Source organism: Macrobrachium nipponense, chromosome 42, assembly GCF_015104395.2.
Source record: "Macrobrachium nipponense isolate FS-2020 chromosome 42, ASM1510439v2, whole genome shotgun sequence".
NCBI lineage: Eukaryota > Metazoa > Arthropoda > Malacostraca > Decapoda > Palaemonidae > Macrobrachium > Macrobrachium nipponense.
Genome location: NC_061103.1, coordinates 35,508,872 through 35,534,057, shown reverse-complemented (window position 1 = coordinate 35,534,057; position 25,186 = coordinate 35,508,872). Strand labels below are relative to the sequence as shown.

General features: G+C 38.7%; 1 protein-coding gene across 1 annotated transcript; it reads left to right on the top strand.

Annotated features, from left to right (window-relative positions):
- Nucleotides 1-700: 700 nt before the first annotated feature.
- On the top strand, nt 701-13,534 carry LOC135213104 (protein Dr1-like). Its single transcript, XM_064246981.1, has 3 exons — nt 701-958; nt 9,920-10,083; nt 11,507-13,534. Exons 1-3 carry the CDS (start codon nt 718-720, stop codon nt 11,627-11,629), a joined length of 528 nt encoding a protein of 175 aa, XP_064103051.1. The 5' UTR covers nt 701-717; the 3' UTR covers nt 11,630-13,534.
- Nucleotides 13,535-25,186: the final 11,652 nt, after the last annotated feature.

The following is a 25,186-nucleotide window of genomic DNA, read 5'->3' as shown; positions in this document are numbered from 1 at the left end:
ATTGGGTGACAAACAGTTGATCACTGAATGTTCCCCTCTCACTTGATATTTAATTGGTGAAACAATGAAAAAATTAAACCTTTAAGAAAACCTTTCAAAGGATTGAAGTTTCATTGACAAATTGAGCTATAGGAGACTGCCGTGAACTAAAATAAGCTTGTGAAGTGTTCGTAAAATAAGCGTTCAAGGCAATTTTGAATCCAGTATGGTGTCCCACCAAATAACGATGTACCCTGAACCATGCTTGGACACTTCCTTCCCAACGCTCATCTAACTGTGTACTGAACACTAATTGTGTGTAGTACAAAGCATCGCTTCGTAGAGGCTATTAGTCCTAAACTGTAATGTATGTGTATTCCTTGACTGAGCTGGAAATGGATGTTTAAACTTGGTGACAAAGTGGTTAGGCTAATGTTTCAAAAAATTTTATCATGACCATTATAATTTTTTCTGGTCTGTCTCTTATGGAGCCCTGGGGCAGCCATGAGAGTGTAACTCCTCCTATTTGGATGAACAGTGGCTATGCTATCAGAAAGATTTTTGAGATAGAAAAGAGCTGCAGATTTTGTTGCTCATAGAGCCTAAAGCCATAGTTTCTGTTATGAGTGTATTTAATTTTCAAGAAATTACTACAGTATTAGTACATAGTGCAAGAATGTCCAGTTAAATTTGAGCTTCTCCCATTTACTATTTAAAGACTGTTTGCATATTGTATATATGTATTCTTTTTCAGTCATGAGTGTCCCAGTAGATCAGCCTGATGATGAACTGACCATCCCAAGAGCTGCTGTGAATAAAATGATCAAAGAACTTCTACCAAATGTCAGAGTGGCCAATGAAGCACGAGAACTAGTCTTGAACTGTTGTACAGAATTCATCCACTTGTTGTCATCTGAGGCAAATGACATTTGCAATCAACAGCAGAAAAAGACAATTAATGCAGAGCACATTCTTCTTGGTAGGTGACTGAAAACTGAAATTTTACCAATTGATATAGTATATCTTGAAGGTGTTCATATGTGATCTAGGTAGGATGAAGATAGCAGTTATATTGTTTAGAAATGTTTTTGTGGTACTATTCACTATTCTCCAATGTATCGTATGCTATACTTCATCTTTATTGCCTTGTACGTTTTGCTTTATATATGATGCTTATACAATTTTAATTTCTATCACCATGTACAATAATGTACAGTATACAGGATATACAGTACAACCATAATCCGATCTTCCTATGGGGTTGACTGCTTGGTTCTTCCTTCGCCATAGAATTCTATTTTGGGCATCTACATGTTCTATGTCCAATGATTTTATCTCTCTATGATGTCACTCATAATTTTTTGCCTACTTCTGCTTCTTCTACCCTTTATGGATATATCCCATGCATTCCTAATCATCCTCACCCCTGTGAACCACAAAATGATACCACCCCATTCTGGTTTTCCTGGTTTTATCTGTTATTTTTGTACATGCAACTTCCCCGGCAGATATATACTTAGCTTATGTCTCTGACGTCCGACAGAAATTCGAATTTCGCGGCACACGCTGCAGGTAGGTCAGGTGATCTACCCCCCTGCCGCTGGGTGGCAGGAATAGGAACCATTCCCGTTCTAGAACCAGATTTTCTCTGTCGCGGCAGTGTCAACATATGTTGTTGGCACCTCCTGACTTGATTTTCGTTTTTCATCGCCATCGATCTTCTGGGCTGTCTTTTGCAGGGAAGTACTGGGTCTTTGGTTCGGCATACGCTTTTATTAACTTTTTAATGAATTTGGCTTCGAAAATTTCGAAGAATATATGACGTGTAACTACCGAAATTTTCGGTAGACTCACATAGTTTGCAAGAAAGGGAAATATTAATATTTATTCATTAATACGTGTAATAAGTGTTAGAATTGATTGAGGAAATATACTGACTTCCTACTTTAGGGAGTCAGTAAAGCATGTAACTAGATACGTTTCTTTTAAAAGTTTTTTGGAAACTCGTACTAACGAGCAATTAGAGTATTAACAGTACTAGTAGTGTTGCATCCTCATCACCTTCTTACTTCGCAGAAACTTCAAATTCATAATTGCAATTTGAAGACAAGGATTGTGGCTCAAAATGCGAGCTATTAAAAGGTAAGAAGTGATTACTAGTGTTCCCCATTGCAGTGGAGGGTGCGTCTGATCGGCTCTGTCTCGCTCTCAGGCCTAGACCTCTTTCAAGCTCCCAAGCCCAGGGGAGAAGAAATGTTGCGAAAGCCGTTAAGGAGGTTTCAAGAGATCCCCCTCCCCAAGGTTCAGGTCATCCCCTCGGCAGGTTTCCTGTAGAGCGTCCCAGACTGCCAAGGATTAGCCATTGAAAAGGCATCCTTAAAAAAGTGCGTCTCTTCATCTTACATCCGAAAAGACGAAGAATGTATATGTTTTGATGATCTAGCGCGTTCTCTGAAAACTAAGAGAACACTGAGCAAGAGCCAGCCAGGAACTTAGGAAGCCGCGTTCCAGCAAGCTAGCGTGAGCCACGTTCCAACAGCCAGCAGCGAGCCGCGTTCCTACAACCAAACGCGAGCTGCGTTCCAGCAACTGAGCGCGAGCCGCGTTCTAGAAAATTTTTCTTGGCGCAAGGCGCCTTCAAAGAAGACGAAGCGCCAGCCTGGCGCAAATTGCGCCAGAAAAACAGACGGCTAGAGCAAGGAGCCTTATAGTACAGTGGCAATCAGAACGATCCTTCCATTGAACGTTTCCGGGCAAGAGGCTCTTTCTAAAAGGGGTCTAGTAGGCGCTTGGAACTATCAGGGCGCACGGGACCTTCCACGCAAGCGGAACGTTCCAGGAGCGAGTCTCCTTTCTAGCGTGCGGAACATTCCAGGCGCGCGGAACTATCCAGGCGCTAGGCGCAAGGAGCCAGGCGCCAGAATATTCCAAATCTTCTTATGAGAGAGAGGTCAGTCGCGAGGCTCCTCTTTGAGTTTTTAACTTGAGCAACTTTCCCCTGGCAAAGGTGCAAGATGTCGCACAGGCGGCCGTCGCGTTTGTCAGAAGGATTCTGATACTAAGAGAAGCCATTTTTTCATTATTCAGAAGACTCCTGTGTTTGGCAGTTCCTCTCAATGCGGACACTCTCCTTCATTCATGCTCTTCCCTCGTTATGAAGAGGCAAGAGCTTTGGGAGTTTTTCTTATAAGAATCTCATCGACGTTTGGGTTTGATGGCGGATAGGAAATATCTACTTCCTTCCGTAAACCCTACAGATGAACAGGAATTCTGTCTCTTCCGCGATTTATGAGGAAATCACGAAGATTTAAAGAGTTCCTGGATTAACTTCCTTCCTTAAGGAGATATATATACTCTTGCTATCGTTCTATTAATGAAAAGAGCGAAGACAGTAAAAATTTTTCCTTTATCTGCCTCGGCAGGGAAAGAAGGTAGTAGAGTATCTGCTGTATGAGAATACGATACGGCAAATCACACATACTGTAGTTACTTCTTTGCAGAGCAACTTAATTACCAGTATCCTTCCAGGAATTTCCTAGGAAGGACTACGCTTAAAGGGATTGTTAAGACAACACCTACTTAGCTTCTAGATTTATCGAAGTCTTGTTTCGCTTAAATATGCATTAATAAGAACTTCCTGAAGTTCGATAATAATTTTATAAGATTCCTTTATTTAATGGAGTAGCTGGCAACTCTGGAAGAGTAAGGCCAGACGGCTAACGGAGACTGCTATCGCGCCTTAGAGACCAACGCAGTAACATGTATGGTGCGGTCATGAGTGGTTAGTTACTGTCTCTCTCCTGCGGGATGGAATAACTAACCGTGTCTCTCCCCTACAATCGCGGTTTTAGCCTCGGATTGAGGGGATAGTTAAGCAAACATAAATAAAATATTGTCTGCCTTTTGCTAAGAAGCTTTCAATAAGAAAGATATTACAACATTTCAATGCTGTTTACCGTAGGTAACATTATTAAAGGATTCTAACGCAGCGGAACTCTATATTATATGATGCTCTCATGCTTACGAAAGCATGGCTTATTAGAGTACATGCTTAGTGAGAAGATGAATGTAGTAGAAGAGAATTCACTTTAAGACTACGGTATGGTCAAGTCTTATGCACATACCGAGGTTAACTACAGAATTCCTAGTATCCTTACAAAGATTTCCTAGATTAATGCTGTTTACCACAATGTGACAGTATTATAAAGGATTCTAATACGGCAGAGCACGATATAATATAATTCTCTCATCCTTTCGAGAAACGCACACAACCTTTTTAGAATCGGATATTGCTCAAGAGAAGATGGGTGAGTCGATTGGGAAACATTCTCTTAGTGGCAGAAGTTGTTTCCCTGAATGGACTATACAGTGGACCCCCCGTATTCGCGTTCTCCAGATTCGCGGACTCACACATTCGCGGATTTCTCTCGGGAACGTTTCTCTGCACTATTCGCGGAAAATTCACGCATTCGCGGTATTTTTCTATGATAAATATCCACAAATTCCTGGTTTTTTTGATGGATTTCATCATAAAATGCACTTTTTTTGATAAAACTATTAAAAAAACCAAGCATGAAAATTTTTAGTGGGTTTTTCTTGAGTTGTAACTAACAAAATAGGCTGTTTTTAGCATTTTTATAGGGGTTCCAAACATTCGCGGATTCTAACTATTCACGGGGGGGTCTGGTACGCATCCCCCGCGAATACGGGGGGACCACTGTACTACGTATATAAAAGTTTTTTCCTACTAAGAACGGAATTAACACGTTAAGGATGTCGGGTACCATAAAGGCACAGATGTTCTGGCACATAACCTTAAAAGAACTAGAAGGAAGCGCCAGCCTGGCGCAAAGCGTCAGAAGCGCCAGCCTGGCGCAATGCGCCAGAAGCACCATCCAAGATATTTTCTCGTTTTAGCGAGTTATTAACCTAAGAGTCCAGTAGTGGTTGGTTTGGTGTTTGCTTCTCACCTCGGTGGTCGCGGGTTCGATTCTCGGCTATTCCATTGAGGAGTGAGAGATGTGGATTTCAGGTGATAGAAGTTCACTCTCGACGTGGTTCGGAAGTCACGTAAAAACACCATACAAACAAACAAACAAACCAGTAGCCTCTCGGAGGCTCGGTAACGGCAAGATTCGTTCCTGATTTCGTTACCCATTTAATCGGAAAGGGGTCGCTTACAAGGAATGATGAAATGATTTATTTTAATCACTTAGGCCAATTCCACGACTCTCATATCGCAAAGAGCATCGAGAATCTCTTTTTTCGCCCCTGTTCGCGTTAACAAAAGAGAACCTATTTGGGAACAGACACGGAACGTAACGATCCTTAAGAGGTTCGATGCAAGATTTTGCATGTCCGTGAGAACCTTCTCGATCGAAGATAATAACTGTTAACGTATGTCTAACATTTATTGAAAAGAGTTTTGAGAACCTGCGGAAAGTCTTCTTCATAGATCTCTTCGCAAGGTAGAAGACGAACAGGCTTCCTATAGACTGCTTCCTTTTCCTCGAACCAAGAGAGGTAGCAATATACGACATCTTTAATTTAAAGAAGGGGAATAAACTTTAGTCTTTTTTCCCCTAGTTATAAATTCTTAACAGATATTAAGATAAATGGGCGTCAAAGGAAGAGAGGATGAATGCCTCATTTTGGCCTTAGAGAGGTTGGATTCACAGAAGTCACGTTCTTCTCACAGCATGTTTCGTAAGGCTTTTCCAAGAGTATCTGGATATTCTATCAAAAGTCTATTATAAATAGACCTGAAAAACCTCTCCACTCTGAATCTGTCCGCGTGCAGACTGACCAGAAGTGGACATGAATGAGAGGATTTTTCAAGGTAAATGACAATAGTCATGGCTAAGACATAGAATTGCTGCAGATCGTGCTAGATGGAATGAGGAAACTGTCCTCTTCCGATACCTCTGTGAACCACATAGCGAGGTTCTTTCTTCACTTTCAGAGGGAAGAATCACCTAGGTATATATCTGCTATCAAAGAACGCAGTAAAAGGCTATACTCTGTCTCTACAAGGGGAATTAGAGATAACAGAAGATTAAGATCTTCGGGATCTTTTACGATACCGCAATACGACAAGAGTAGGATATCATGTACTTCGATGGGATCTTTTTGTGGCCACAGATTCCGTGTTCCGACAAAATGGAACTGCTCCTCATCAAACTTCTTTGAGAAAGTTTATGAAGGAATTCTCTGTTTCTCTTAGCCCTAAACGACCAAGAAGACAAGTGAATTTTTTGTGCATTGGAATCTCGCATCAGATTCAATGGAGACTCGGCAATGGGTTCTTGCCAGCATAGTATGTCTGGCAAAAGAACTAAAACCCTCTATTCCTGACGCAACGCTTTCAGATAGAAGTTTCGTTGCCCAGGCAGGGTACTTACTTTTTCATCTACAGAAGAAGAGATGGTTTAAACGTTTGCCTACTGAGTCTTCGGGGTGCGATGAGGGCTCGAAATGCTTCCCAGAAGGTATTCAGAAGGATACAATAAGAGGTAGAAATCAGGGTTCCTCCCAATTTCAGCTCGGAGTCTCCTTCGACTTCCAGACTCCTTCCCTTCCTTCGGGTAAGGATAGGGAAGATTCTGCAACGAGGAACCTCATCAACATGTAAGAAGAGATCTCGTTAGCAAAGGAAGTATTCACGAAGGATCCTCCTCGGAGGAAGACTCTTCTCTCTCGTATTGTTAGATATCCTGTCGTCTACTGGATGTAGCTGACTACAATCACCTCCCCTTGCCAGGGGCCAAAAGCTCAAAGGGGAAGAATTTCTTCCACCCTTCTCCAGTCTCCTGATAGACTATGTGGTTGTTCAGGACTCTCGGACAATGTAGCGCCAGCCAGGCGCCAAATGCCAATACAGGTGAAAAACGCCAGAGGCGGACAGTTCCAAGGAACTCTGTCATGGTCGGATACTGAGAAGGAGCGGGCCTCCAACCTGGCGCAAATGCGCCAGAGGCGAACAAATCGGACAGATATAAGAGTGTCCGATGTGGACATCGCCAGACAGCCTAGAGACTCTTCCAAGCTCGAAGCTCCAGCAAGTGTGGAGGAGCCAAGCCAGGCGCGAGGCGCCAGCCAGGCTCTAGAAGCCAGCCAGGCGCCATCCAGGTGCCAGGCTCCTTCAAGGCTAGGCTCCAGTCAGGATTGAGGATCCATCCAGGCGCAAGGCTCCTTCCAGTAAAGAGAAACCTAAAGCTCTGTCATGTAAGAGGGCTAGTCCCCATTGATATGATACAGGTAAGGCTCTGCCATGTAAGTGGGTCAGCCCCCATTGGCACGATCCGAGAAGGCTCTGTCGTGTAAGCGGGCTAGCCCCCATTGACATGATCCAAAAGGGTTTGTCAGTCATAGGTCCCTACCTCGCTGAAACTCTTGAGGCATGCAGACTCATAGACAGTAATCATGAAGTCTTCTGCCAAGCTCCAGGCGCAAGGCGCCATCCAGACGCAAGGCTCCAGCCAGGCGCGAGGCGCTAGCCAGGAGGGAGGAGCCAATCAGGCGCCAGCCAGGCGCGAGGCTCCAGCCAGGCTCTAGGCGCCATTCAGGCGCAAGGCTCCAGCCAGGCGCTAGGCGCCTGCCAGGCACGAAGCGCTAGCCAGGCTCCAGGCTTCACCCAGAAGAGATCTATATCAAAGAATGCCCTGGCCTTCTTTGAGACAATGTGATCTCCTAAGCACTTGACAAGTGCATTGATGATTCCTTCAAACAGCTGAGAATTAAAAGCGCATGAAGTGCGAGCTTTTCCGAATTCTTGTTCTTTCCTTAACAATATGTCATGAGGACATATTAGCTGTCACATACGGGAGATGCAACTCTGTGTTGACTTCCCATATCCGAAGGATGTCAAGATAACCTACGAGAGATCCTTCTCTCTTGGTTGATACGTGTCTGCGGATACATTGCTGGGATAGGGAGCCGATACTGATCCTTAACTAGTGAGTTAAATTTTGTTTAACGTCGTGTTTTTTTCTTTGGGTTGTTTGAAAGGAGTTTGGGGATAACTCTTTTCAACTTAAGCACTAACCCTCGTGTTAGGATCAGGTGATCGGGATCGGTGTTGTGCTCCTTAATTATGCCACTAGGCATAGGCATATTGTCATGTAAGAGGCTCTGTCGAGTAAATGGATAAGACCCCATCGACAGACCCACAAGAACTCTTAGCCATAGGTCACATCCTCGCTGAGGCTCTTGAGGCGAAGCAGATTCCTAGGCATTAGCCATGGAATCTTCCGCCTGAACAAGTAGGAACCAAGGTTTTATTTATTTATTACCTACAACGTATGTTGTTTACCTGTCTATTCAGTAAATAGTTGTCTCTTACCCACCACCAAGGGTGTCAATCAGCTAAGTATATATCTGCCGGGGAAGTTGCATGTACAAAAATGATATTGTTAGAATACAATAAAGTTTTGTACATACTTACCCGGCAGATATATACGATGAATGGCCCACCCAGCCTCCCCTCAGGAGACAGGTGGAAGAGAAAATCTGGTTCTAGAACGGGAATGGTTCCTATTCCTGCCACCCAGCGGCAGGGGGTAGATCACCTGACCTACCTGCAGCGTGTACCGCGAAATTCGAATTTCTGTCGGACGTCAGAGACATAAGCTAAGTATATATCTGCCGGGTAAGTATGTACAAAACTTTATTGTATTCTAACAATATCATTTTACAAATACCCACCCTTTGTCTTTTTTGTTTACTATCAGTTCCTTCCATCAGTGACAATCAGAGGATCCATCTTAACATTCTCATCTGCATCCTTTCCTGGGTTCCCTTGCTTGCATTACTTACATTTCTTTACCATAAAGGAGCACTGGTCTGATCCCTGTTTTATAGATCTTAATTCTGTCTCAAAGGAACCTGTTTCTACTTAGCCCAAGCGCTGTTTCTAATTCTCTATTGCACTCCAGTTCACACCACCCTCACTCCTTATGACAGAACTGAGGTTCTTGGAAACTGTTTTTTGCTTAGTCCCTGCCAGTACTTGAACTTACATGTAATTCATTTCTGCCCCGTGTGCTGCTTAGCATCATTTCTGTTTGTAGCTCTGATTTTGAGTCCTCTTCTTTCCAGGCACTCCTACCAAGTCCTGTACCTCCTGCAATTCTCCTGTTTCTGCTGGTGCAACCAAGTCATCTGCCAACAGTAGATTCCATAACATATTTCCTCTCACAATCTTGCTCAGAACATCTGTTATGACTACAAAGCAATGGACTTATAGCTGACCCCTGATGTCTTCCTTTATTTTGTCGATACTGATGTTCTTGCTCCCTTAGATGTTATCTTTATCTTACTTTATCTTCCTTCTCAAACTACAGTAAACCCTGCTCCTGGGTACTACATCGACAAAACACCTGTTACCTTCCAAAGTTTTTCCTGTACCTGTCTTACAATAAAAAGGGCGTGACTGTGCTTTTCCTAGGCATAAATCTAAACTACTTTTTGTAGATGTCAACAATTTTGCACTTGATTTTTATCACTTGTCAGTACTCTAATCTTGTGTTCCATAAGCTTTATTCCTCTACTATCTCTACATTCTGTAACATTCCCTTTTGCATGCAGATACACACCATTTGAATCTCCTCCCAATCAAAAGGTACATGTATTCCTTTCTTCACCAAGTACATCTCCCACACTTTATAAGTATACGTACTGCCATTTTTGTCCCTTGTATAATTAGATTCCTCCCTATTTCTTTTTTTGGTATCTCCTTGGCCTAGGATATTCTATAAATCATTTATACTCCATCTGGGATTCCTAGTTTCTCAAAAAGTGGTTTGATAATTTCATTTCTTGACTAGGCCTCAAACTTCTTTACTTTTTATGGGGATTTCTTTAATTTTAACACCCATGTTTTATTTTAAAGCTTTACATGCTAATTTATCTTCTTGTAATTGCTTTCTGATGTATCTTGCAGCCCTGGATAAGTTAGGATTTGGTGATTACCGAGCTGATGCAGAAGCTGTACTGAAAGACTGTAAAGCGATGGCTGCCAAAAAAAGGAGAAAAAGCACACGGCTAGAAAATCTTGGTATCCCAGAGGAAGAGCTTCTTAGACAACAACAGGAACTCTTTGCAAAGGCAAGACAAATGTTTGCTAATGCTTTATTTACACCAACGGTTGATCAGTTATTTCAAATTATGATTTAGTGCTCATTCCCATTCAAGTTTACTTTATAATAAGCTTAAATAGAGTTTTTTCAGTTTAAATTTGTGATATCCACATATGGATATGTGATCCAGTCATGGGAACATTGTCCTTTTCAAGAATTCTTTGTAATTCAACCAGTGTTGTTTTTTACTGTGTTTCTCAAGGCACTCTAAAAGGTTTGTAAACTTTATATACTTTTCTTTAGCTCTGGCCAGCCATTTGAGAATTAATAAATGATTCAGTGATCATACTATTATTATTAATAGGGCTTAGTTTCTCCAGACCTCTGAGTCTTAAATAGACTCTTCTCGGGCTGGTTCTCAGGGATTAATCCTGAGGAGCAGGAAAAGAAGGAAAAATAAATAAAAAAATAAAAAATAAAATAAATAAATAAAGAAATAAATAAATAAGGAAAGAAATAAATTAATAAAAAATTAGACAATTTCAGAAACCTGTCTTATTTAAAAAATTTATGATGTTGTTAATTGAGAAATTTTTGCTTTCAGCAAGAATACTTTTCATTTTTTAATTCCGTAGATAAAATTATCTTTGTTGGGTCCAGTTTGGGTGTTCAACAAGTAAATGCTGCAATTTCATGGGTGTTTGACATCTACAGTGGTCCCCCCGTATTCGCGGTGGATGCGTACCAGACCCCCCTGTGAATAGTTAAAACCCGCGAATGTTTGGAACCCCTATAAAAACGCTAAAAACAGCCTATTTTGTTAGTTAAAACTCAAGAAAAACCCACTAAAAATTTTCATGCTTGGTTTTTTTAATAGTTTTATCACAAAAAGTGCATTTTATGATGAAATTCATAAAAAAAAAACCAGGAACTTGTGGATATTTATCATAGAAAAATACTGCGAATGCGCAAATTTTCCGCGAATAATGCGGGGAAACGTTCCCAAGAGAAATCTGCGAATCTGGAGAACGCGAATACGGGGGGTCCACTGTTTTACACTTTATTGGGTCAGCATGTGGTGTACTGATTAGCAAATATTGCTTGGGAGAATATGAATGTAAACCATGATTGTAGAAGTATTGTACAGTCATGAATCTGTTGCGCTGTTTAATGCATGGTGAAATTAATTTTTATAGTGCTAAACACACTGTATAGTACAAAGTGTTTACACTTTGTGGTGAAGGTGCAAATTTTCAAATATCTGGATGATCTTGAGGTCTTGCTTATACATATTTGTTTAAGACAGCTCAAACAATAGGTGATGTTATAGAGACCATGTTAATTTTATGTAGTAATGTACTTTTGTTTAGATGTACATATTCCTGTATGCAACAGTATGATAGACTTTTTTTTTTTGCCAGGGTTTTTTAACACCTGACTTACATTTACAGGCAAGAGAAGAGCAAATGCTGGTTGAGCAGCAGCAGTGGCAGTTGTTGCAAGAGCAGGCTGCTGCAGCACAGCAGCTGCAGCAAGAACAACAGGCTATGGATGATGAGGATGATTATTCTTGAGAAACTCCAAGGATTAGTGTTTGGAGTACTACTTAAAATTTGTATATACTGTACTAGTGTTCATTGGATTCGGATAATTTTTGTTTTGTACATACTGGTGGTTACATACAGTATTTTATGGGATTTTCTTTTGGGTTTGTGTCGAGAGTTTGCTCATGGATCACACTCAAGAGACCATTTGTGTCTTCATTCATTCATTCTTCCCCATCATGATTTCAATTCACATTTCTGTATGTTATTTTTCACATGATGTATTATGTTTTGTCTCATTTTCTTCTTTTGTACACTTATGTATTGTTTATTAAATTATAATTAGTTACTATCTTAATAAATTAGATACATTTTGAGGTTGCATGAAATTAAGACACTGAAAGTGATGGTAGTTGTATGTAGGGTAATTTAAATTTTGAATTTCTTTTGTTGAGATTGATCAAATCATGATTGAGATTTTTGAGAAGTTTCAAGTTATATCAGTTTTCTTTCATAGTTAGTTACTGTTACACCCCAAGATTAAAAGTGTGATCTTAGATGTGAGCAAGCATGCATAAGAATGAATCTTTTGAGAGGTAAATGTCATCATTAGTTTCATTTGTATATTTCCTGGTTTGTGGGTTTAATGAAAACAATCTGTCAGAATGGGATTGTGCATTTTTCCTGTGTTAGAGGGTTAGTTTTCGTATAATTTTTTATTACCATACTCTTGTGGACATTGATTCAAATAGGCATAATATACATTCAGTTTAGGATGTTGAACCGTTTTACTTTGTTAAAGCTTGAAAAGCAATTGATTGTGCAGCCTGAGTGCAGTTACATGTACAATGTAATTATTTTGTAATTCCATGACTTAATTCTAATTTGATGACCGAAGAATAGTACAATAACTAATATTTTTACTTAGCTATTCTGTTATGAAACTTGAGGTTTGCATTTAATGTTAATGCTGTAGGAGCAGAGAAAGTTCAGTGATGAGTAGGGGAACTAATACAATTAAGTTTATTCTGTTATTTTAAGATCAAAGTTGTTGAATTTTCCATTTATCCATAATCAGTACTTGATATATTTGCCAATTCCTCTAGTATGTGCTTTAGGATATTGATTATGGAATCTTACATTTATAATTTTTGTTGAGAGTTATTATTGGCTTATCTTACATAACTCAATCTAGCATTAAGTGCTAAGTTTAATGCCTGTTTTTAATGATGGATTACATCCCTAGTTTTATCTTTGTAGATACATAATTGTTTTATGGCTCTTCCTTAATGTCCCTATTTTCCTTTAATGTAAATTACAGTATGTTTGTATTATTATTTATATGTCCGTGATTGATAGTATTTTAAAATAGGTCACAGTGAAATGGTTAGCCAGTTCTAATATTCGGTCAGTAATATGTTTTAATGAATAGATGAGTTGAAATGGATATATTTTGAAGTTAAGGGATAAAAGTGGAGACTTGGAAAAATCTTATATTACTGTATTGTAAGTATTTTGAGCAATGTTAAGAGCTGCTAAAAAAGCTTTTCTACTTCAGTATATAAATTGAATTATTACTTAGTGTGTGTATGAAATCTGAAAAAGTTTTTGCAGCATGCTAGCATTGTTCATTGCCAAGAAGTCAAATAGTACTATTTATGCTGATGAGACTTGCATATAGACATGAAAGCTGACCAGCCTTCTGTTGTTGGAGATTATTTTGACATTGCATTCATTGGTACTCCTTGATTTATACACCTCATTGTTAATGTTTCTTTGTTTGGAATACAATGTGTTTTCTGAGTACGTAATTACAGATGAATGCTTATTTGTTTGAGTGGGATTTTAAGTGGAGGACAATGATCAGTTCCTTTTGCAATGAGATTCAGTATTAATTTTTGTACTTTTCCTATATTAAATTTTGTGCTTTTAATGTATCATGTTTTATGGAAATCTTGATTTGCAAGAGAAGCCAATTAATTTTTGTCAAAGATATTTTTCAGTAAAATGTTAAAAAAAATTTACATTGTTATACATTGAATATCTCTCGACTGAATTTCTGTTGTTGTGCCAAGGGAAATTGAATCTCGGGTTACTGCTAGATAAGAATGTGATGGTGGTGAATGTAACTTTCTACTGTACCACATGATATTAAGCTCACCTTTGGGTAAAGAAGCACAAGGCAAGAAATACCATATTTTAAGTTGTATTTCCACAAGTATTGTAAATAAGAGCTGAAAAAGTGTGATATATTTTATACTGGAAAGCTGATTTTCAAGTAATGTGCAACAGCCAGTGAGCCACTCAAAGTGGTGCAGTACTTTGCAAAATGTAGTGAATGCAAAGATGCATGCTACAATATAGGAACTAAAGGAGCCATTGCTTGGAGGTAGTAATTTTTGTGGTTTGTAGTGTTTTTAAGAAAAGACTCCCAGGTAATTTTGGAAACAAACTCAAGTTTCCCTATGACATTTGATTTAAGTAGTTTGAATGATCTTTCCTATACTAAGTGGCTCTGAAACTAAATTTTAGATGGAAACAAATCTGATAATTTAAATTTTATTTCTTCATGATTACAAGTATTTGCACTAAATGAACTGCTTGCCATTAATCACTGTTCATGAATAAGGAAATTAGCACTGACCCATTGAATGTAACAAAAAGATGGTTAGTTTCCTGCAAAATGATACAATATTTCCATGGAAGATACTTTCTTTATAGCAGTAACATTTTGAAAGTACTTCCATTTTTGTAACAATATGGTAAATTATTTAACACCACCACTTGGTTTATTGTGCCGACCCAACGTAGTTCCTCCATTCTTGTTCTTAGAAGACTCACTTAGAAGACTCACTTTTTCTCAAATGCAGCAGTGACCTGCAAGAAAGTGTTTTACAGTGATATCATCTGCACAAGGATGAGGTTGATTATTGTCACATGAATGTTTGAACCTTAAAGAAAATTAAACACAGGTAGACCAGTCCTTACATTCAAAACTGGTTTTTATGAACAGATTCATTTACTTGTGTCATTTATAATTTCAAAACTGGTACTGTGGCTGCTTGTTTAGTTACCTGCGAATTTTCTCTTGATATCAAGAGGTTTACAACCGATACAATGTTCTGTGACATGAGTATTTGTGTAATGGTGCTCAACCAACCACTATTCACTCAACACCTGAAACTTAAAGTATATATAAGTAAAGTAATTTGGACATGGAAATTATTTATCTCCATTACCTGCTTTGATATGTAAATGACATTCAGGTTTGTTCATGTAGGAATATCATCAGTGTAAGCTGGATTGGTTATTGAAGCTTGTCCCCCTCATTTTGGGACCACCTTAACGTGGTGAGGGGGCTCTCGAACCTCAGGAATCTCTTCCCAGGTTCGAACCCAAGAGTCCCATATGACATTATATATTTTCGAGTAAACTTATGTGGACTTTTCCATTTTTGCCAAAATTTTTGAAAGCAAATAAATGAGAAAACATATCATGGCTGAACGTGGAGTTAAATCCGAAGCTAAATAGTGAGAACTGTGGTAGATCCATCATCTACCCGACAATGTTCGGACCTGTTTTTCAGGCGGAACTATTCTGTGGAGCTGAACCACGGATTCCAGGGGGGCCCTGGTTCTAGGAATAGAACTCTCGGCATTCTATCCAGTTTGCCCATAATGTGATTAGGATGGGGATAATTGTATTTACATAATACTCTTAGTCCTAGCAAGCGGGTTCTGCTTACACTTGGGCCATACTAATCATGTTATGCCATCCCCTTTTGGGGTAGGGTAGGGATGCGGACATTTGGGAGTCCTTTCTCACTTGTGCCTTTGACAGAAGATTTAACTTCGCGAAGGGCCAATGATATCTTTTCAAGATTTTTTTTTTTCTTTTCTTTTTTGTAAAAACTCAAAATTTATGAACTTTGAAATAAATGATTTGAGTACCCCTGGGCCCCATGATGGAAAAACTACGGCACAGTTGATGACCATTGGCACGTCACTCCTGAATTTCCTAGGTACTACCACAAGTAGTGAAAGTACTATAAAAGATACAAAAGGAACACCTGTTCCAAAGTAAAAGCAGCAGAGCCAGAAAACCAAATAGAGTGCATAAATAAAAAAGAAACAAACAAAAATAAATTGGTAAACTCCAATATCGTAACAATGGAACCATATATGATGAACAATAATTCTGAATTAGAGACAAATAATCCTCCCAGCAATACAGAAAAATATAAAAATCATAATAGACAAGCAACATACATAAAACAAGGACCAAAAAGAAACAAAAATTACCAACTTAATCCCACATTGGTACATTTTGATGACCTCTTTGGACCAGATAATTGGTCAAGATTTCTAGTCCTCAAAACTGACAACAAAATCTCAGCAGCGATGCTAGAAAAGAAATTACTTAACTTATATCCAACACAAGACATGGAATCCAGACACATCAAGGACAATGAATGGCTTATCCAAGTAACCAATAAAAAGCAGTCCACTGCCTTTTTAAGTATAACAGAAATAAATAATATAAAGGTAATAATTTCAAGCCACGAAACATTGAATTATGTACAGGAGTACAGTCCCATCCTACCCAATAGCGAGCAGGAGCTTCCTTCAAAACAACTATTGCTAGACTCCCTAAAATTGAGATATAACAATATCCACGATTTAGAAATATACTCTATTTCAAGTAGGAAAGATAAAAGTAAAAATATCAACATTGCCAAAATAAAATTTACAGGCCAAGACTTACCATTTAAAATTAAAATTCTTGGACAAAATAGAGAAGTTCGTCCTTTTGTTCCTAAACCGCTACAATGTACACAGTGCTCAAGGTATGGACACATACAAAAGATGCGTAATAAGGCTATATGTGCAGTCTGTGCATCAGATGACCATACCACTAATTGGAACTGTAATCAATCAAAATGTATTAATTGTGGACTAGCCCATCACGCAAAATCTAAGGAGTGTTCATTTTACCAATATAACACAGAACTTCAGTTGTTAATAAATAGGACAGGAATGTCAGTCATGGAAGCCAGACGAGCTAAAAGTAAGAGGCATTAACAATCCATCCAAAACCCCCACCTTTTCAAATGTGACAAAATCAAGACATCAAACAGCACAATGAAAAACAAGATAGTATAAACATGGAAACTGGATTTCATACCAATAATACTGAAACCCAAAATAAAAGTGGTATTACAACAACCAATACCACCACTAACATAGATGATTCAGTTATCCATGGAAAAGAACTTCCAATAGAAGAAGATTTAAATAATGATGATAATCGAACTGGCAAAAAGAAAAGAATTCTAGAAAGAACCCCACCTAAGGTAAAAAAAGGAAATATTGAAAATTACAATCAATCCAGAGAGACTCCAACTACACCAGGAGAACATTTTAAAAAAGATATTAAACTAACCTCATCACAAGTGGAAATACACAATTACCCTCAATCTCAATCAAACAGCCAACATCTGGACAGTAAAGATCACTCTTTACAATTTCCATCAAATAATACTAATGAAAATCATACCATTAAACCAAACCAAAATATAACTATCACCCCCCAACCATCCACAAGACCCAAATATCCCATTAACAACAACAAAACAAATAACCCCTCAAACCAACAGTCCTTATCACTACAGAAAAGGAACAATAGAATTACAAAACCAGAAATTTCTAAAGCTAGACCAAAAACTTCTGAACCAATAATTAACATTACCAAACATGCTTCATCTTGTGGTTGTAATGAATGCTTTGTAAGTACATATAACCAACTAACTACCAAGACAGAGGACACAGTACAAAATTGTATAGACAATTTTACCAAATTAAGGAGGTGCCCTTTAACACACCAACATGAGAACGAATTATGTTCTGAACCTTCCTAAAATACAAAATGGAAATTATAAAATAAAAAATAGACATTAATATTCAACTATGAAAAACAAACAACTGCAGAATCTAATAACCAACATACAAATGCAACGATTAAAAAACCACAAATAAATTCAAATGCATATAAACTACGAGATAAAGTAAAATCAGCAATCAATTTACAGAATTTAACACCAATTCCTCCCAATAATGGAATATAAAATCATTCAATGGAATATGAATGGTCTCTTAACCCGACTACGTCTGGGTGAATTACAAAGAATCATACGAGACCACAACCCAATGTGCATATGTCTACAACATATAGGAAGTAACCCTACAAATATCCAACACTATAAAATTGCCTGTTATTCACCAACTGACGGTGGAAAATTAGGCACAGCCATATACGTTCATAATAGCATTACATATGAACCTGTTGACATACCATCTATGCCATATCAAATAACATCAATTAAACTAAAATAAGCAGGGTTTCTCAAATAAACGTCTAATTTTTTTTCTTGTTTTTTTTTATTTTTTTTTTTTTTTTTTTTCTTCAGGATGATCCCTGGGAACCAGCCCGAGAAGAGTCTGCTTGAGACTCAGAGGTCTGGAAAAACTAACCCCTATTAATAATAATGAACTACTTAAGTAATGTCAAAATATTGCCACCTACAAGATATAATATCCAAAAAAGCCTAACTGGGATAACTATTTTCCTATACACACGAAACATACCACCATTCCCACATAATGAAGATCACAATACTACATGTGAATCCTTCTCAAACTTCATAATAAATGCTGCAGATAAAAGTATTCCAAAAACCAAATCACATTCCACAAAATCCCCTGTCCCATGGTGGAACCCAACATTAACAACATTAAGTAAAATAAAACATATATTGAGTCGCAATCTAAACAGACTCAAAACTCGCCTTAAATCACTCAACAAAATGCCCTATAGTATAAGCATATTAAACAAAATAGTTTATAAAAACAAACATAACAATTAAACCACATTAAACCACATATAACAAATATACAGCCAAAAATTTAGAAAAAACCCGGTAATAGCTGAAAAAATCGCATCATGGAAAGAATATTTCTCAACATATCTTCAAACACAGAATTTCCAACAAGGGATGTCTTGGCAAAAGATAGGAAAACAAATCAATGGAAAACATATAAGACCTCCAAGAAGTGCAATACATTTAAATGGAAAAATATACCATGATACTTATGAAATATCAAACATAATTGGGAAACATTTTTTTTTTTTGAAAACGTCAGTGCTTACTCCAGCCTAGATACATTTTCAAAATATCAGAAAACAAAAGAAAATATAATACTCAATCTTGAAACTCTTGAAGACCTGGAATATAACTATATTTTTAACATGGATGAACTAGATAATGCCATCAACTCATGTCATCCCTCTGCACCAGGATATGATAAAATATCATTTGAAATGATAGAAAAATTAGCTCCTATAGCTAAATCATATTAAAATTTTACAATAGTATCTGGCTAAAACGTGTCTTTCCTGATAAATGGAAACATGCCATAATTATTCCAATAAACAAACCAGGAAAGGATGCAAGTAATCCATCCAATTATAGACCGATATCTCTAACAAGTTGCCTATGCAAAATCTTAGAAAAAATGGTTAATGCACGATTAACGTATGTAATAACCAAAGAATCCATTTTAACACCAACACAATCTGGTTCAATAGCTGGCAGATCAACCCTAGATCCCTTAACACATTTAGAAGATCATATCAAAAAAGGCTTTGAACAAAAGAAATTAACAGTAGCTATATTTTTTTTTATATAGAAAAACGCATACGATACACCATTGGAAACATAACATCATGCAAAAACTCCACTCCAAGGGACTAAGAGGCCACTTACCAATATTTATTAAGAAATTCCTAACAAACAGAACTTTTCAAGTAAGAGTAGAAAATTCCTACTCAGTAACCTATAAACTGGAAGAAGGAATCCCTCAAGGTAGTGTCTTGAGCTGTACATTGTTTGCTTTAGCAATCAATGACATTACTATAAATTTTTCCAAGTGGTGTAAAAAACAGTTTATATGTTGATGACTTTGTCTCATTTACTATACGAGTAGTAATTTGAGACATGCTCAGAGAGTTCTCAGTACTGCCATTTCAAATATATGTAGTTGGACAAATTCATTTGGATTTAAATTTTCAACTGATAAAACGAAAGCAATCGTCTTCTACAAAGACAAAAGATGGATGAAGAACCAAACAATCAAACTGCATCTTTATAGCACTGAAATACAATTTTGTACAAAAATCAAGTATCTAGGAATAATATTTGATCAACATTTAAATTGGAAAGAGCACATCAAATACATTAAAGCCAAGGGCATCAAAGCCCTTGCCATATTAAAAAAGTTATCACACACTAATTGGGGAGCAAAGCGAGACATTTTATTAATGATATATAAGGCAACAGTCTTATCCATAATAGATTACTGCTGTCCAATATATTCATCCGCCTCAGAATCTGCATTAAAATCTCTCGATGCAGTGCACCATGAAGGCGTGCGATTGTGCACAGGAGCATTCCGATCGTCCCCAACAAACTCACTTTTGGTGGAGGCAGGTGTTTTGCCCTTAAAACATCACCATAATTTAATAACAATACAAAGAGGTCTTTCAATGCAAGCGGGATCGTCTCCTGCAGCTTACTGCTTCCAAAACTGCGTTCAAGTAACAGCAGTTAATAGTACTAGCTCTTTCCCAAAAAGAGCTAGATACATAATGAACATACATAATATGGATCCAATTTTTCACCCACCAATGGAATTGCCACCACCATGGATTTTAAATCGAGTAAAGATATGTACCTCCCTGTCTTACCTACTCAAAAAGCAAATGACAAGTACGGAACTGTACCGCCAAATATGCTTTGGAGCACATTAGAAGAAAAGGCGACAAATTTATGGTATATACAGACGGCTCCAAAAATAATGTTGGAGTAGTAGCATCTGCATATTCGAAAAATATGTTAGTTAAAAAAAGCCTACCTTCAATATCATCAGTATTTACTGCTGAAGTCACAGCCATACAGATGGCTCTAGATATGATATCTGAGGCAAAAGCAAGTGCCTCTGTTATTTTCAGTGACTCACGTAGCGCTATAGATGCAGTAAGACAGTATAAACCAGGAAACCAAATAGTACAGGAAATTCAAATAAAAATTCATCAACTCCTCCAATCAGGAATATCAATGGAAATATGTTGGATCCCAGCACACGTGGGAATAAAAGGAAATGAATATGCAGACTCTGCTGCCAAATTAGCCTGCACTATCCCTCCAACAATTTCATATGCCCCAGTGTCAGACTGGGTAAAATCTGTTAAAACATTGATTTACCAGGATTGGAAAGAAGAATGGGCCTCGGTGCCAACAACAAATAAACTTAAAAACATAAAAACTGAAGTCTATGCATGGAGGACATCCTCACAGGAGGAAAGATCAAAAGAGGTGATCCTAGCAAGGCTCCGTATAGGACACACAAGATTCTCACATGGTCACTTGATGTCAACACCACATGCTGACCCAGTGAAATGTAACAGATGTCAAACACCCATGACAGTACAACATTTGCTTGTCGAGTGCCCACATTGGACCCAGCAAAGATCTATTTATCTGCGGAGTTCGGAAATGAAAAATATTCTTGCTGAAAGCAGGGATTTTTCAATTAATAAAATCATAAATTTTTTTAAATAAGACGGGTTTCTCAAAGTAATTTTTTTTTTTTTTTTTTCAGGATTGATCCCTGAGAACCAGCCCGAGAAGAGTCTACTTGAGACTCAGAGGTCTGGAAAAACTAACCCCTATTAATAATAATAATATTGAAACTTGTTAGCTGCCAAGTGGAGGTATATGTAAGTGAATGGGGGTTTAGTACACACCCTCTCACTTGTCTGCATGCCCCTACTTTTTCTCCTTTTGCTTGTCAAGTATATAGATGTCTACACTGCTGCTGTGGAACTTCTACCTTAGTTGAAAGCTTTACCTCAAGGCATTCTTTAATTTTTTCATATTTTTTATGGGATTGCTTGTTCTAATATGGAGAATAAGCTAGAACTGTAGATGTCTCGAATAAGATCCTGTGTGCAGTTGTTTCATGTGCCTGTAACTATCAATCCTCACACTTTGTTCTTTTTATAGGGGCCTGGTTTGTTTTGATAGGTTATGCACTCTCTCATTTATTCCTACATCTCTCTTAATGCAGTCTCTTCAGTTGGGACAGCTTGGTGCCATCCTCCTTCCTGTCTGATTTGGGTTGAGTTTGCCAAGGATCTTGGACACCCAGTCTTTCGTTTCTTGATGAGTCTTTTTGACGAACAACCAGAGTATGTTCATTAAGCAGCTACTGATACCTATGACTCCTGCAATGCTGGATCAGACTGAGGTTTCTTTTAACGTCACAGAAATTGCTGATGTGTGTGGCCAATCTTGGATCAGACTGTGGTTTCTGTTAACGTCACAGAAATTGTTGAAGTGTGTGGCCAATCTTGTTGTTGTTGCTCCTGGGTTTTGATGCTGAATTCTGCCTCTGGTTTGTTAGGAGAGCAGAGCAAGAGGTATAGGACCATGGGTAAGGAGTACAGTGCTCTTTTCTGTCCCCCTTTTTGTTCTCAGATTCCCCATCTTCCTCTTCACCCTCTCACCCAGCTATTGTTACACTTAGTTTTAGATACTGAACTCTGCTACTCTCTCTCCTCATTTTTAACTTCAGTCTTCTTCATGTCTTTGGACAGTTGAGGTGCAGGATAAGGGCCCACAAGTCTTTTCAATAGAACCTGCTGGACTTCTCAATGGTTTCTATGCTCCTTAAAGAGGGGCAATGGACATTCCTGTGTGCAGGATCACTGTTCCAGGAGGAGGGTGAAAACTATGATGTATGAGCACACTTGTGACTGTGTGCCCAGAATTCAAGGGAGTGTGTGTGTGTACCTGGACTCAACCCGCGCTTGCCTGCCCGCCTTAGGTACAATAAGAGGAATCTACATTTCGTACAGTGAGAGGCTGCATTTTCTTTAGTTTCTGACTTGACTCCTGGAACCAGATATGGCCATCTGCAGACACAAATATATCCATTTACCCATGCTTGGTACCGGTTCTTGTCCATTCAGACCATCATACTATTTTCCTCTTCCTATGTAGTGAAATGCACTCTCAAAAGATATTGGGTTTATTAATGAAGGCAATAGTCTCTTGGAGGCTTCCTGGGCAGTTCTTGGCATTTGGTATCAATCATTGGATGAACCCTGAGTTTGCTCCTTAGATGAAACAGTTGCTCCAACTGCCCTGGTCCCTATTTGCTGGGGATGGACTAAGGGGGTGAATGTACTTATCTTCAGTTTGGAGATTTCATTAACTGCCAGTTGCTCATCCAGGGACCTTGGTGTATCTGAGGTAGAGTACATTCTTGAGAATCCCAAAACTTGCCCAATGTCTGCAGACTGAAGTAGCTTTGTGTTAACAGAACTTAATTCTTTTCTGGTGATGCAGAAGCCAAGAGTCAGTCTCCATGGCTTCCTCCAGGAATTCTTTTCTGGTGATGCAGAAGCCAAGAGTCAGTCACCATGGCTTCCTCCAGTCATCATTGTGGTTGCACCTCTGGCCTGACCAAATGACAGACTATTACTCATCAGTGATTAAAGGCCTTGATTTGTTTACTTAGAAAAAATACAAACTAAACCTTTTATTCAGAAGTCTCATTCATTAAGTGAGACCTTGTATCTCAACTCACTGGAAACTATAAATCCACCTGGAATATCCATGCTCCCAATTGCAAGATTACTATACCCCTGTTCATATTCTCACTTCTATCTTACTTTCCAAACTCTAATGCGACTGAGGTTTTCTTCAGATATACCTTCAAAACCTAACTTTTAATTTCCCTTTAGCACTGATTGACCTCGTAGGTCCCAGCACTTAAATTCCATTCCGATTGCAAGAGCTAGCAAAGGAAACATTTATACCTGGAACTTCCTACTTGGTCTGGCATAGGGATGACAGAGCAGTAAGGTTCTGGGCTTGAGCAAAGATGTAGAGCCTTTAAAAAAATTTAAAAATCGGAGAGCCATATGTAAGGACTGCACAAGTCTCAAGGTTGCTATATCAGGTTCAGAATATGGCGCTATCCCCCCACCCCCTTGTTAAAAGGAAGAGTGGAGGAAGTTGCATCTTACTGCTGAAGCACCAGGACCGTTTCCTTCACTGAGTAGCCCCTACATCTATGCCCTGTCCAGCCACTGAGGACCCACTGTAGGTCCCAGAGAAAAGGAGGCTGGGAACCTGTGGATGAATTCTCTGGATAGGATGAAGTCAAAGGTCATTTCATGCTTCAGGCATTTGTCCTAATCACCCGTTCTTTAAAAGTTACTTCAAAATGCCAAGAATGGTTCCATGCTCCTGGATGTAAGCTTTTCTGAAATATGGCAAAGCCATAAAGAAAAAAGATATTCGAAACACCTACTTCTGGTGTTTGCCAGTACTAGCAAAAGGAACAACACTTGACACAAGAGGTCTGGTCTTCTTATGGTCACATACCTGGCAACAATGGGCAAGCCAAAGAAACTGTTCATCCAGACCACCAGTAGGTTTACGAGAGAGGAGGAAACAAGCTCACATTTCTTGTAGACAGTATTTTTGATTTTAAACTAAAAACCAAATAAGCAAGAGCACGATTCCAGCACTCTTAGTACCGAACAAGAAAGCCTAGATACTTGCTGTTTCATCAAAAATTGAGTCCGTGTGCGAGGGAGGCTTCAGTCCAAGGCCTGTGTCATGGGTTCATGTGATGCCCAAGTTAAGCTATGAAGGATAAAAGTAATGACCTACCCAGGAGGCTTTAGCACCTCAGTGGCGTGGTTGGTATGGTGTTTGCTTCCCTCCTCAGTGGTCGCAGGTTCGATTCTCGGTCATTCCATTTAGGAGTGAGAGATGTGTATTTCTGGTGATAGAAGTTCACTCTCGACGTGGTTCGGAAGTCATGTAAAGCCGTTGGTCCCATTGCTGAATAACCACTGGTTCCATGCAGCATAAAAACACCATATAAACAAACAAACAAACAAACAGGAGGCTTAAGCCCCAGGAGGGCAAGACTGATTGAAGTTTATAATTGGCATAGACAGCTCATTCACAACTGGGAGATTATGTTTTCAGTCTGAAGGCCTCAATCCAGACAGGCAGCCACTTATCACGGTGACTTGAGAGGAGCCTGATTTGATAAATGTAGGTGATGTTTACAATCTGCTGAACGAAATTTCTGACTGGCGAGTGTCCTATGCATCAAGGAAATGTTTTGGAAGAATGCCAAGAGTCAGCAGAATAAAAAAAAAAAAAAAAAAAAAAAACTTGGTATGGGAGCATGAGCTACCAAAAGTATCTGAGCCATGGAGTCATCAACATAGGTACAGTTGACCACGAAGTGGGACAGTGGTAATGGGATGAAAAGTTGTAGGAGTCCACTTCGTGGGACAGTGGTAATGGGATGAAAAGGTGTAGGAGTCCAGAATATCCAAGGGGTACTGGGAGGCATCTTACACTGGAAGACTGGGATATGGCATAGAACAAAACAAAATGCAGCGTAATAGTCTTATGGCAACCATGTCAATCACCAATGA